Source organism: Ammospiza caudacuta, chromosome 18 (assembly GCF_027887145.1).
Source record: "Ammospiza caudacuta isolate bAmmCau1 chromosome 18, bAmmCau1.pri, whole genome shotgun sequence".
Lineage (NCBI taxonomy): Eukaryota > Metazoa > Chordata > Aves > Passeriformes > Passerellidae > Ammospiza > Ammospiza caudacuta.
Genome location: NC_080610.1, coordinates 5,104,233 through 5,115,822, shown reverse-complemented (window position 1 = coordinate 5,115,822; position 11,590 = coordinate 5,104,233). Strand labels below are relative to the sequence as shown.

At 48.7% G+C, this 11,590-nt stretch overlaps 1 protein-coding gene across 1 annotated transcript; it reads right to left on the bottom strand.

Moving 5' to 3' along the window:
* Window positions 1-764: 764 nt before the first annotated feature.
* Window positions 765-7,395, bottom strand: PIK3IP1 (phosphoinositide-3-kinase interacting protein 1). Its single transcript, XM_058816724.1, has 6 exons — window positions 7,185-7,395; window positions 6,908-7,024; window positions 6,712-6,831; window positions 4,559-4,744; window positions 4,345-4,423; window positions 765-2,366 (listed from the first exon to the last, which is right to left on the bottom strand). The coding sequence occupies exons 1-6, from the start codon at window positions 7,264-7,266 to the stop codon at window positions 2,159-2,161; spliced, it is 792 nt and encodes a 263-aa protein (XP_058672707.1). The 5' UTR covers window positions 7,267-7,395; the 3' UTR covers window positions 765-2,158.
* Window positions 7,396-11,590: the final 4,195 nt, after the last annotated feature.

Below are 11,590 nucleotides of genomic sequence, written 5' to 3'. Positions count from 1 at the left end.
TCTCTGTGTTCAATAAAGCCGGAAGCCGTCACTTTCTCGGGTTTCTATTGTAGTCACAAAATGGCAACACCAAAGCTGCCCAGATGAGGTACCATCTAGAACAGTATTTTCTGAGCCTGTGGACTGTGCCACATTCCAGAACTGCAGAATCACAGTGCAGTGCTCTGTAGAACTATTTACCTGGAGTGAGGGAAAGGGAACAAGTTCTGTTCAGTCCTTGGTTGGTTTCAAGGGTGGACAGGAGTCAGCAGATCAAGGAGCCTCTCCATTTTCCTTTTCTAATCCAGGGATAAAAATGCAACCTGTTCTTGGAAACATCTTATTCTGAAATATGTAGTTCAGGGGACTTTTGTTTAGACAACAACTGAACAAAAATGCTGGCTCTGTTAGTCCCTCTATAACCTGCTGTGCTCCATCTCCATTGCACTTCTCAAGGGATGGAGCTGCTGCTGAGCAGAACTGAGCCAGGTCAGTGCAGGAAGGGGCTGTAAGCAACAGTCTGTTCCCATGGGCCAGCCTGCTGAGTCACCCACAGCTGCTTTTCAGGAACAGTGTCCCAGTCCAAGAGGAGCTGCTGGAGCAGGGAGACAAGCTTCATGTCCCTTGTCAGTGCTGCTGCATGCAGGCACTGCTTGTAGGGATTTACTTTTGGGCCTGGCAAACTGAAGTGGCATCTTCTCCTCAGTTCAAAGTTTGAAACACTGCAAAGGATGCTGCTCTGGCAGGAGGAATGCACAGATGAGCCACAGTCCACATAGGTCTACAGAGCATTCTTCTTTTAAGCTTTAATATAAGGTAGCACAGTCTGCACCTTCTCATAATGAGGTATTTAAAACATTTTACAAAGAAATGGTATTCAAAGGCATTTAAAAATAAAATATTTCCCTTTTCTGAATCAAACATTAACACTAAAACCCCTGCTGCCAAGTGCTGCTCCCTGTTAGGCCCACAGCTCTAAAGCAGATGGCTGGAAAACTTACTTGAATGGCTTGAATCCCCTGAAGCGGGGACAGATGTTTCCCTGAACTGGCCTTGCCTTGGTGCCATGAGGGAGACACTACAGCAACCATCCCTTCCAAAACCCCTGAAATGCTAATAAAAGTTGTTACAAAACCTCTCTAATAGGACCAGGCTCTGTAAGTAAGTAGTCTTGCTGCACAAGCTGAGTGTGTGACAGAGGCTGGACCAGGAGCCACACCAGAACTTCAGTATCTTACAAAACAGCTGTCCTGTTCTGCCCTTAGAGCCAGAGCTGCTGCTCTGTGATCAGGGTGACCTCCACAGCTTGGCCACTCTGTCCAGCACTGGCTCTGTAGGAAGCCTAGGGAGTTCAAAAGAGGATGTTCTCTATCCTCAGTGTTTAACCTGCTGTAAGTAACTGAAGGGCAGTTTGTTTTCTTCACAACTATCTACCACTCACCCTTGCTTTAATGATCTGTGTAAGTGAGCAGGAGGCACAGACAGACCCCCTGGACACCTACAACTGTGGCTGTGCATGTAGCACCACAGGGGAATGGAGAAGTGGCCTCAGCCCTGGAAGACCTGGATTTGTCAAGAGCTTGAGGAGAGCACTGGGTCTAAACATTCTGCTTCTGGGCAAAGACATCCCTTAAACAAGCTCTTCCTTGGAAAAAAACCTGATCCAGTAGCAGGATTCTGGACAGTGATTCCAGCTGTCAGCCACTAAAGCAAAAAGGCAGGAACTATAATCGGTGTAATTATCTAACTAAATCTGACATGAAGCTCCCCTCAGTCCCTGCAGTACTGTTCTCTCCTGAGGTTCCAGGCTGAAACTTAAGTAACAGTGCACACCATTAAATAGGAAAAGAATGTAGAAAGAGGAAGCCACGACCACACTCCAGGCTACAGGATCTGTGGCCAGTTAAGCCTGGCCCATCATCCCCCCCAGCTCCTTGGCACACCATGGAGACAGGTGGGAAGAAGCAGCAGGGTCCACCACACCAGTCCCCAGCTGGTCATGCACTGAACGGTGCCCCTCAAGCAGATGATGAATTGCCCATTGCTCTGTTCCTCTGCATCACCTTCGTCCGGCGTTCATCAAAAAGAAAACAAAACAGAAATGAACACACGCACCCCCTGCACTCACAGTGGGAAGCTGGAGGCTTTGCTCGGCCTGTAGCGCTCCTGCCTGAGCTGCTCAGGCCCCAGGAGTCCCTGCCTGGCCCATGAGGGGGCCGCTGCCATCCCGGGGGTCCTCCACGGGCGTCTGGCTGGGCTGCACCACGATGGTGTTCTCATCCACCAGCTCGCACGCGGGGTTGCTGAACGCCGACAGGGGCAGCGTGATGCGCTGCATCTCCCGCTCATAAACCTTCTGCTCGTGCTTCTCCTTCAGGTCCTTCCCCCTGCATTACAACAAAAACCAAAATACACACGTGGGGTGCGTGCTGCTGCTTGGAGGGAGAGTCTCAGTAGAGCTGATGGAGTAGAGAAGAAGGGACTGTGTTCTTTAAGATTTAAGTGGTTTCAGCTGCATACAAAGGGCCAGAAATATTCCCTACTGTAAGCAGAGGACCACAGCTGAGCATCTCTGAAAAACAAGCAGCCAAGTGAAGTCTGTCCCTCCCTCAAACTGGCTTATTCACTGACACTGCTGCTGATAAATGACTGTACAGCCAAGCCCCTCCTTCAAACCACAGAGCTGCCATATGTTTCCTTATCCTTTCCAGTCCCACAGCACTGCCTGGTGCAGGCCCAGGGGAGGAGTGAGACAGTGCAGAGGCCACTGCTGTGGAAAAGAGCTTCTGTAACCTGCTTCATCTGGAACAAATACTGGAGGTGATGACAGCTTCTGCCTTTTGCTGCAGCAAATTAAGCTGTCCAGAAAGTATTAAAGCTGACTTCAGAGCCGGCCCTGCCTTCTGCCACTGCAGCTATAACAGCTTAATGCCACAACCAGCTCCTCAAACCTACCTCAGTCTCCAGCCTGTTGCTAAGTGAAGGAACACCTCTGTAATTTGTGCCGTGGAAGACCTGCCTTGCTTTAAAAATGGATTTGGCATTAATAGCATGTTGTCTCCAGAAGAGCTATGTATACCAAAAACTACTAAACACATTAAAGGTTTCTCACCACACCTACTACCCAAACCTTCCAGCTTGCACATGCAATTCTGAGATCAAGGCAAGGAAGGAGACAGTAAACCTGCAGAAGATCCTTGCTGTGAGCTCTCTGTGACTGGAGAAGCAAAGCTGCCTTTGGCCAAAGCCCAGCACTGGTCTATTGCTTCCTCCCACTGAGGACAGGAGAGAGGTGGGACAGGCACCACTCGCTCCTCCTGAGGCTCGTGATCACAGGCAGGCAGAGCTGCTGGGGTTTCCTGTTGGCATTCTGGCTGCTTTTCAAAGCTGCCTACAAACGTGCAGCAGTGGCTGCCATTCCTGCCAGCACACAAGACAGCATTCTCTGAAGTGACACCTCAAATCAGATTCCTCGACAAGCGGCACTCTGTGTTTTGCCCCTTATGTAACACTCCTCCCTCTGCTTTTTTTCTGTCAGCATTTATTATAAACACTTACATAAGGACATGTCCCAGCTTGGGAAAGGGCTCCTTCTGCTTGGTTGTGTCAGACTGTTGTCAAACAGCCAAAACATAGAACAAACCCTCCCAGAGGAGGGAGCCTGGGCCTTTGCTTGTTGCAGTGACAATCAATGCTATTTGTTAATCCTGCCCTCTTACAACTAAGCTTGCTACTGCCACTACCCTCAAACACTGCTGAGCTACAGAAACATTTCGGTCCCACACAGTGAAGTGACTGAAAAAAAAGTAACTGAAGTCAAAATCAAAACTGACTTTAAAGTATACAGGAACTTCGCTAAAATGAACTTGGACCAAAAAAAAAGTGCTACCTGACAGTCAGCTTCATAGGATACAATGCATAAGTAGCAAAAAAAACCTGCTCATTGTTTTTCTTCTAAAGATAGACTAGAGAAATCAGGGGAACAGGTGGCCTGCTAGAAGAATTGTTCTTTTTCTGAGCAAAACAAACTTCCTGTGAGGGCACCTGGGATCTCTCTTTCCAGTTCTGATAAAATCCTGCTAGCGAGTACATCTGAAAAAGCCACATCAAGGTGCACATGCATACACAAAACCTCAAACATTAAAGAGGGCAATTTGAAACTTCAAGTGAGATAGAACATCACAATAATGGGGGAATGGAGAAGAACAGAGTTAACTCTTCAGTAGTTCTTTCCTCAGTGTAACAAACAAACTTGCTTAATGTGCCATAATCAAACATGCTTCTGTCCCATTTGGTTGGGTGTGCAGGTGCTCAGACATTCCTGCTCTATATACACCAGCTTTTGAACAAAGAACAGCCACTCACCTCTTATAGATGTACCCCACAACAATGCCAGCCCCAATCGCAATGATTATCACCATCATGATCAGCCCCAGCACATAACCTGTGAAAAGAGAAAAATAAGAGCCAAAATTAAGAGGTGGCAGATCCAGCTATAATGCTGCTTTCAGAGCCTCAAAACAGGTCTGTCCTGCCACAGTTACAGGAATGGATCCATCAAATGATCCTGGGTTTGTACCTAGTGTCCCTAAGTCCTTCTTTTCTCTGGAGTTCATCTGCACTCTCTGACTGATGCCAATGACGGGCTGCACCGCGGCTGCCTCGCTCCGGGAGGGCAAAGTATCAGCTGGTTCAAACACCTGCTCCTCCTCCTGGGAAGCACCAACTTCTGCTGTGGGGACTGGGGTTGTGCTAGCTGCAGCATCTGTTGAGAGGAGAAAAAAATAAAAAAAATATATATACAACATACCAAGCACTTATGACTACTTCAAAACAACATGTGTCTTGAGAGTGGGACAGCTCTAAACTGGCATCACTGAACTGCGTTCAAAGCACACTGAAAAACACTTGTTCCCCCTTAAGTTGTTGCCAGAAATCCTACCAAAGTAGACAAGAAATCTGTTCTTCCCCCCACTTCCCTCTGACGTGAACCTATTTAACTAAGAGTCCAAGGCACCACCACAGATGAAAGAAGTCAGAGAGCAGATTGAAACCCAGGTTCAGGGCATAAGTCCAGAGGATGCACAATGACTTCATTTAGTGTATAGATCGATATACAGGCTGCAGCTTCAATCATGCTGAACAAGATTATGAGAATCTCCATCCCAAATCTCCCAGGAGCCTATTTATCCCTCTTCTGCCTCAATCTTCCTGACACAGGAAAGTCTGACAGGAGACTCCAGCTGGTGTGAAAACAACCTGGAGATATTTTTCCCTGGTCCCTCCTTGCAGTGTGTACCAAACTGATAGTCTGGGACACCACTGGACAGGCTAAGTCAGAGCAGGCAGCATAGCCACTAAGGACAATTCCTTCCTCAGTCAAGGCCCAGAAATGGCACCCAAGGATACAGGTTCCTTCCCAGCCCTGTTTTTTATCAATGCTCTTTTTCATCAACAGCATTGAAAGATTTTCAAGGTAGCTCCTTATTTCATGACATAGTTGAACTGGAAGCTGCAGCACTGTAAAAGCTGTGACAGTGTAAAGTAGGTATCTACTACCTTTTCTACACAATCCCCCTTCCTTTTGGAAATGCTATTCACAGTATGCATCCACACCTGAAAAATCATTCCACCTGCATCTCCCCCCACAGCAGGCAATAACTCCCTGTGGATTTTCTATCTGCAGCCATTTTGAGTCCTCAGTGCAATGTGAAATGGAAGTACAGAAGAGAGTCAGAGACAGGAAATCAGGGGTCCTGCACAGTAACTTCAAGTAGGGTCAGCCAGGGCAACTGAACTAAAGTGAACTGTTGAACCATTAAATGGTGCCTGCTCTGAGACACAAAAATATGAAACCTATTAAACCTGCAAATGGCTGAAAGGTCAGGTAACTCTTCTGATCCTAAAGCTGCAACAGTGTTTTGAGGAAGGATCTTGGCAGCAGAACATTTTTTTTGCTTCACCTTTAGGGAAAAGCAGGCAAAAAAAGAGCAAAGTGAAAAAAAGGGGAGAGTGTATGTGCGTGGGAAAAGTATTTACATGCAAGGATAGCAGTCTCAAGGGACAGTGGTGCGAGTAAATCTTGCAGGGCTCAGAAAGTAGTAAACAGTTCAAAAAACCCCCAGTGGTTGCTCTGATGTCAGTCAACACTGACACCTCCTCTCCCCAAAACAGGCTTCAGCTACAGTTCTTTTGGCAAACTGTTTCTCACTGTGACTATCCAGGAGGAATCCAGTGTTTCCATTTCTTACTGTCCTCCTTTCTAGTTCTCATTTTTTCCACATTCTTGCCGTGCACCCTGTACTCAAATTCCCACTGGCAATTCTTTAACAGCAGGAAGCTTCTTTAGTCAGCCATAACATGCCCCACAGCAGCAGTCTACCCGCACCTCGGCAGCTCCTGGGTGTCCAGACCTCAGCCTTTTGCAACACAGCTGGAGAGCGCGACAGTGATAAGCGAATTATGGGGAGTGGGGGCTTCTCACAGGCCTTTTCTGGCACTAATGGCAAAGCCGGAGGGGCGGAGCACGGCATAGCTGGGAGGCAGATGTGCACGCACAGGCGGGGGCTGGAGGGAGCTCTGGGTACGCGGTGTTTCCGAGGGAGGTGCTGGCGTAGCCCGGGGTTGTTTGTGCGCCGGGGGACCCCACCCTGGTGACAAACCGAGCCCCGGCGGTAGGGGGCAGGCCAAGGAGGGCAGGAAGAGACAGGGACCGGCGGCGGCCGCTCTTACCTGAGCACTGGGCGATGTCGCAGGATCGCCGCTCGGGGATCCCGGTAGCGCCTTGGATGTAGCACCAGGGCGCGGCGTCGCCGTCCGGGTTCCTGCAGCTGTTGTGGTCCTCATCGAGTGCTAGGGAGCAGCGGGCCGTCAGCGCGGCCGCGGCACCCCCCGCTCCCCCGAGAGCCCCTCCCGGCCCCGGACCCACCTGCCGGGAGCGCGGCGCCGGTACCGTTCCGCACCATCCGCCAGTTGAGGCACGGGGCGCCGCCGGAGGCCACTCGCCGGCTGCCGCGGTAGGACTCGCCGTTACCGCGGACGCATTCTGCGGAGAGACGAGCCGAGCCTTGCGGGCGGCCCGAACAGCCCCCGCCGCTCCGGGCAGCTCCCAGCACGGCCCCCGCTTTCCCCACAGGGGTGTTCCCCCTCCCCAGAGCGGCCTTTGTCCCCCACAAAGCCGGGCCGCCACTCACTCACTCACTCACCCTCGGCGCCGCGGGCGGCCCCCAGCAGCAGCAGCGAGCCCAGCAGCAGCAGCAGCGCCCACCGCGGACCCCCGGGCAGCATCCTCGGCGCGGAGGGCGAGGAGCCGCCGGCAGCCCGGCCGCGCGGCTCGGCTCGGCTCGGCGAGACCTGCCCCGGCGCTCCCTCCCCGTAAACAACCGCCGGGCTGCGCTTCCCCCCCCGCCCCGCAGCCGCCGCCGGGTCCTAACGCTGCCGCTGCCGCCGCCCGCCCCCAGCAGGGGAAGGGGCGGCTGCCGCGGGGCAGGGCTCGGGCTCGGGGCAGGGCTCGGGGCAGAGCGAAGCTGCTGCTGGCACAGGGTCCCTCGCCCCGATGGGTGCGCGGTGCCGTGGGGCTGTTTGGCTCGAGGGGAACTCCGCGTCTCTGGGCTTGTCTCCTACAGTCGCAGGAAAAGTCTTAGACCAGAAGAGGAGACTTTTCCACACGGAACTACGCTTGAACAACTGCCTGTGGCAGGAAAAGGGTTTATCTTCGGAGACCCAAAACTGTTCTCTCCCCTAGAGAATTATCATGAAGGACTAAATCCTGCTGCCCTTATTCTCCCTTTGGCTTCCCTTAGCTGTAAAGATACGTTGTAGGGGCTACACACTGCTACGGAGGCTGTGCAACTCCACCTTCAAGGGCTTTTTACATCCTCGCCTCTGCCAATCCATTACTTTTCATTGACTCCATGGGCTTACTCTAAAAGCTGTGCCTGCTTATAGGAAAAACCAAGCTAAACAGCATGAAGATGGTTTAGAGTCGTTCTACTGCAGGCATGCAGCCACTGTGATAAAGCCTCTCTGCAGACATTTCACACGGCTCACGATAAATACTTCTGTTTCTGAACATGCCAAGGGACTCAGACAGTGCAGCCCCACTGCCTGTACACGGCATCTGGAGTCCTCAGCACTGTTTCTGTTTTACACCAGTGAAAAAAAAAGCCACTGAATAGCTGGTCCTGTTCAACAATGAGCTTGCAGAGGCAGCCTGGGCCAACTGATGGGTTTGTAGCCAAGGCACAGGCCTGCAGCACAAGGTGCTATTTCTGGCTTTCCCACAGAGTTCTTCCTGATCTTGGCCAACCTGCCTGCCTCGCTTCTTTGCACTTTCCCTTCCTTTTTGTTACATGAGGTACAATCAAACCTTCCTTCTTAGAATAGGACAGGGAAGTTCCCTTCTTTTAAAGTTCTTTGAAATCACATGGAAATCACTGAACACATAAGAAGTACTTCTATGCCAGGAAGCTGCTCCAGTGTTGGATAAATCACTTTTCAAGGCAGTGCTGCCTGCAGCAGTGGTCTTTCCCTTGTGCTCCCAGATGTTTCCATCCTGGCAGTGCTCTCTGTCAGGCTGCTACAGGTTATTGTGTAACAAACCTGCCCAAGGTTCTGATCCAACCCAACTTTTGCCCCTTTTTCACCAGGTCATGAATGTTTTAAGCCCTTTACAGCCAGGTCACCTGCTGCATCCAGTCCACAATGGAGCACAAAACCAGAGATGTACCAGCATGATAGATGGATAATGAGGAAACAGGTCAATTAAGCAGCACTACCACCAAGTATGAAACCACAGGTCTTAGCACACATTTGTGTGACTCAAGCTTTAACAATATGATTTGCCACTACAGAAAATTTAGTTTAGTAATGTCAGATTTAAAAAAAAATATGGGTGCAAAAAAAAATCAAAACAGGAAACCAAAAACCAACTGTATGTGCCAGTCCTGACTGACATCACCAGCTAAGATGCAGCCTTTGTGCAATTATGCTCATTTTCTGCACAGACACCCTGCTACTGCATTCCTGATGTTCTCCAGTTACTCTCTCTAAAGGGAAGGCTAACTGGAGTCAGCAGGAATTTTTAATAAGGGCTATTCAATCAAGCTGCCTGTTTGTAATAGCTTTTCATCAGATTTTATGAGACAAATTCCATTCAGCAGAAACTGCAGGGCCACACATGCATCCAGAGGCACTGCCTGTCCAAAACTTTGCAGATGGACTGCCAGCCTGCACAATTAATGTCCTTTTGCTCATTTCATGAGACTAACTAATGCCTCCATGCCACCTAGCACAGACAGCACTTCCTTCTGTACATACTGATCCAAGAACTGCAGTAATCTCTGTGGAAACAAATCTCAGGCCTTTCTAGTTCTCTCTCCTACTATGTAACAAGATAAATTTGCACTTCTCCTTACAGGCAGCCAAGTTCCAGCAAACAATTTGAGTTTCTAGTCCACAGAAGGACAATGGGGAATCTGGAAGAAATGCAAAAATCTTCACAGTAATGGTAAAGATCAAAGACTTTTCCACAACTGACTTCTAAGCATAATTTTTTCTTTCATCTCTAGCTTTCTCCAGGATGAGGGAAGATTTATGCTTGGCAGTTTCACAGAGTTAAGTTTAATAGGATGCCAGGTGGCAGCTGTCAGAGGCAGACTCAATTGCTCTTTCCACTGCTTAGGAATGGGTTTGCTCTTCTTGCTACACTTTTAGAGATTAAACATGACATTATTTCCTAGGACTTGATTTTAAACTACCCAAACTATAAGTAAGTTAACAGCTTTGCAGCTACTTCCTCACATAGTTTACACTTAGATCTCTGTTGGTATATACACATACATGTATCACAACACATCCCCACGTTTTACAGGAGAAAATACACACTATTTTTAGGAATGAGGGACATTAAACATCTTCTCTAAACTCAGTGTGAACCAGTTTCAGCTGTGAGCTGATACCTTTCTTTATACAGGTTCCAGAATGAACAATGTCTGCTTTCTCTCTCTCCTGTCAGCTGCTCTTTCTTGTTTATTTGTTCTACATTTGCACCTGTGGAAAAATTCAAAGTGTTTTGAGATTAAAAAAAAACCCAACAACAACAACCAAACAAAAAAAAACAAAACAAAGGAATCCAACAGCACAGCACTCTGTGCCAAGGGAGGCAGCCCCAGATCTACAGCTCTGAAATGACTCTGCAAGGAGCCATCAAACCCACCCTCCTTCTCTGGCCACAGCCAAGTGTGTTCTGATCTTGCCAGGCAGAAGTTCATCTAACCTCCTGGGCAAGAACTAACATGCTTTATTACTTAACCTTACTAAATAAGACACTGAGGGGAGTAAACAAAATGAGTTTTCTAATCTGAGTAATCTTTCCTAGCCAAATTAACATGGATTGCTTAAAATGGAAAAAGTTGACCATTGCCCTCCTTGTGACAGGACACACGTCATGCTCCCATCACCTCCCCTTTCTTATTCCTAGATAATCAAAATAATTGTTCCAGTTTTCCCCAAAACTCCTTTTCCTCAATTTTCTGCTTCTTTCATAAATGGAAATGTTTAGAATAACGAGTACAATTCTGAGACCTCACCATGAATAGAATATTAGAGCAGTTTGTGCTTAAGCTTAAAAAGCTGCAAGCATCAAATGTTACTAAACACTATTAAGTGCTTGAGCACTTGCAACTCAAACAAAAGCAGGGGTTTTATTTCTTTGCTGCCTCTCTCTTGATCATGAAAACAACTCTGGGTCTCACCTCCAAAAAGCCTTCTGTAAGCAATGATGCAGGAACTGGAAACAAATTTGTTTCATTTCTAAGCTAGATATAATTTTAATGTAATAAAAGAACATCAGGGCTGTGACAAAAGGATCAGATATTGACTTTATGAAAATGAGCCGAGTATAACCAAAAATCAAGGCAGAGGCAGTGACTACAAAGGAGTCGCTGTGGAGCGACAGGAGTGTCTGCCGGCACTGTAGCACGGCGCTGCTGACATGCTCGGGGAGAGGCTTTCTCCTCCTTTCTCCTCCCCCTTCAGTCTGACAGCGTGAGCTATTGCAAAGTAAATGCCAGCCACAGCCTCCAAGGACTAACAAGGAAGTCTGCAGAAGCAAAACAACCATATGCGATATTTGAACTGGTTCAGACTGGTTCACACTTTGCTCCACTAACTCCGAGTGCTTTCTCAGATGAGTTTTTGTGTGGGCTGTAATAAAAGGCCAGAGGCCTCGGGAGGGCAGTCTGGGTCCTATTGTTTACTGGGGAGAAGCATTAAGAGATTATCTCTAAATACTCTCGGCAGTCAGCGACTTAAGAAATTTCACACACTGACTCCTCTTAATGGCATCATTTTTTGTGTCCTTTTTGGACAAGAACTGCCCAGTGCCTTTCCAGTTTTCTCAGTTTTGAAGTGCTGACAGAGATCTGTGTTCACACTGGCCCACTGCAGCCAAGGTCCCCATGGATCATCCCTCAGCTCCTTCCCTGGCTGCAGCATTCCAACCTCGGTATCTGATCACAGATTGCTTTACCTGCTATCCGGTGGGTGTGCCTCACTGCAGGACACCACCAAACCACAGCAATCCTGTCAGGAATTGGGTACAGCTGTCTAA

What these genes read in the sequence shown, in the direction of transcription:
- PIK3IP1 (XM_058816724.1), bottom strand. Translation starts at nt 7,266, where the DNA reads ATGCTGCCCGGGGGTCCGCGGTGGGCGCTGCTGCTGCTGCTGGGCTCG. An exon ending in GGCCGCCCGCGGCGCCGAGG is followed by an intron (nt 7,025 to 7,184) that starts GTGAGTGAGTGA and finishes GTCTCTCCGCAG; the next exon opens with AATGCGTCCGCGGTAACGGC. An exon ending in CGGCGCCGCGCTCCCGGCAG is followed by an intron (nt 6,832 to 6,907) that starts GTGGGTCCGGGG and finishes GCTGCTCCCTAG; the next exon opens with CACTCGATGAGGACCACAAC.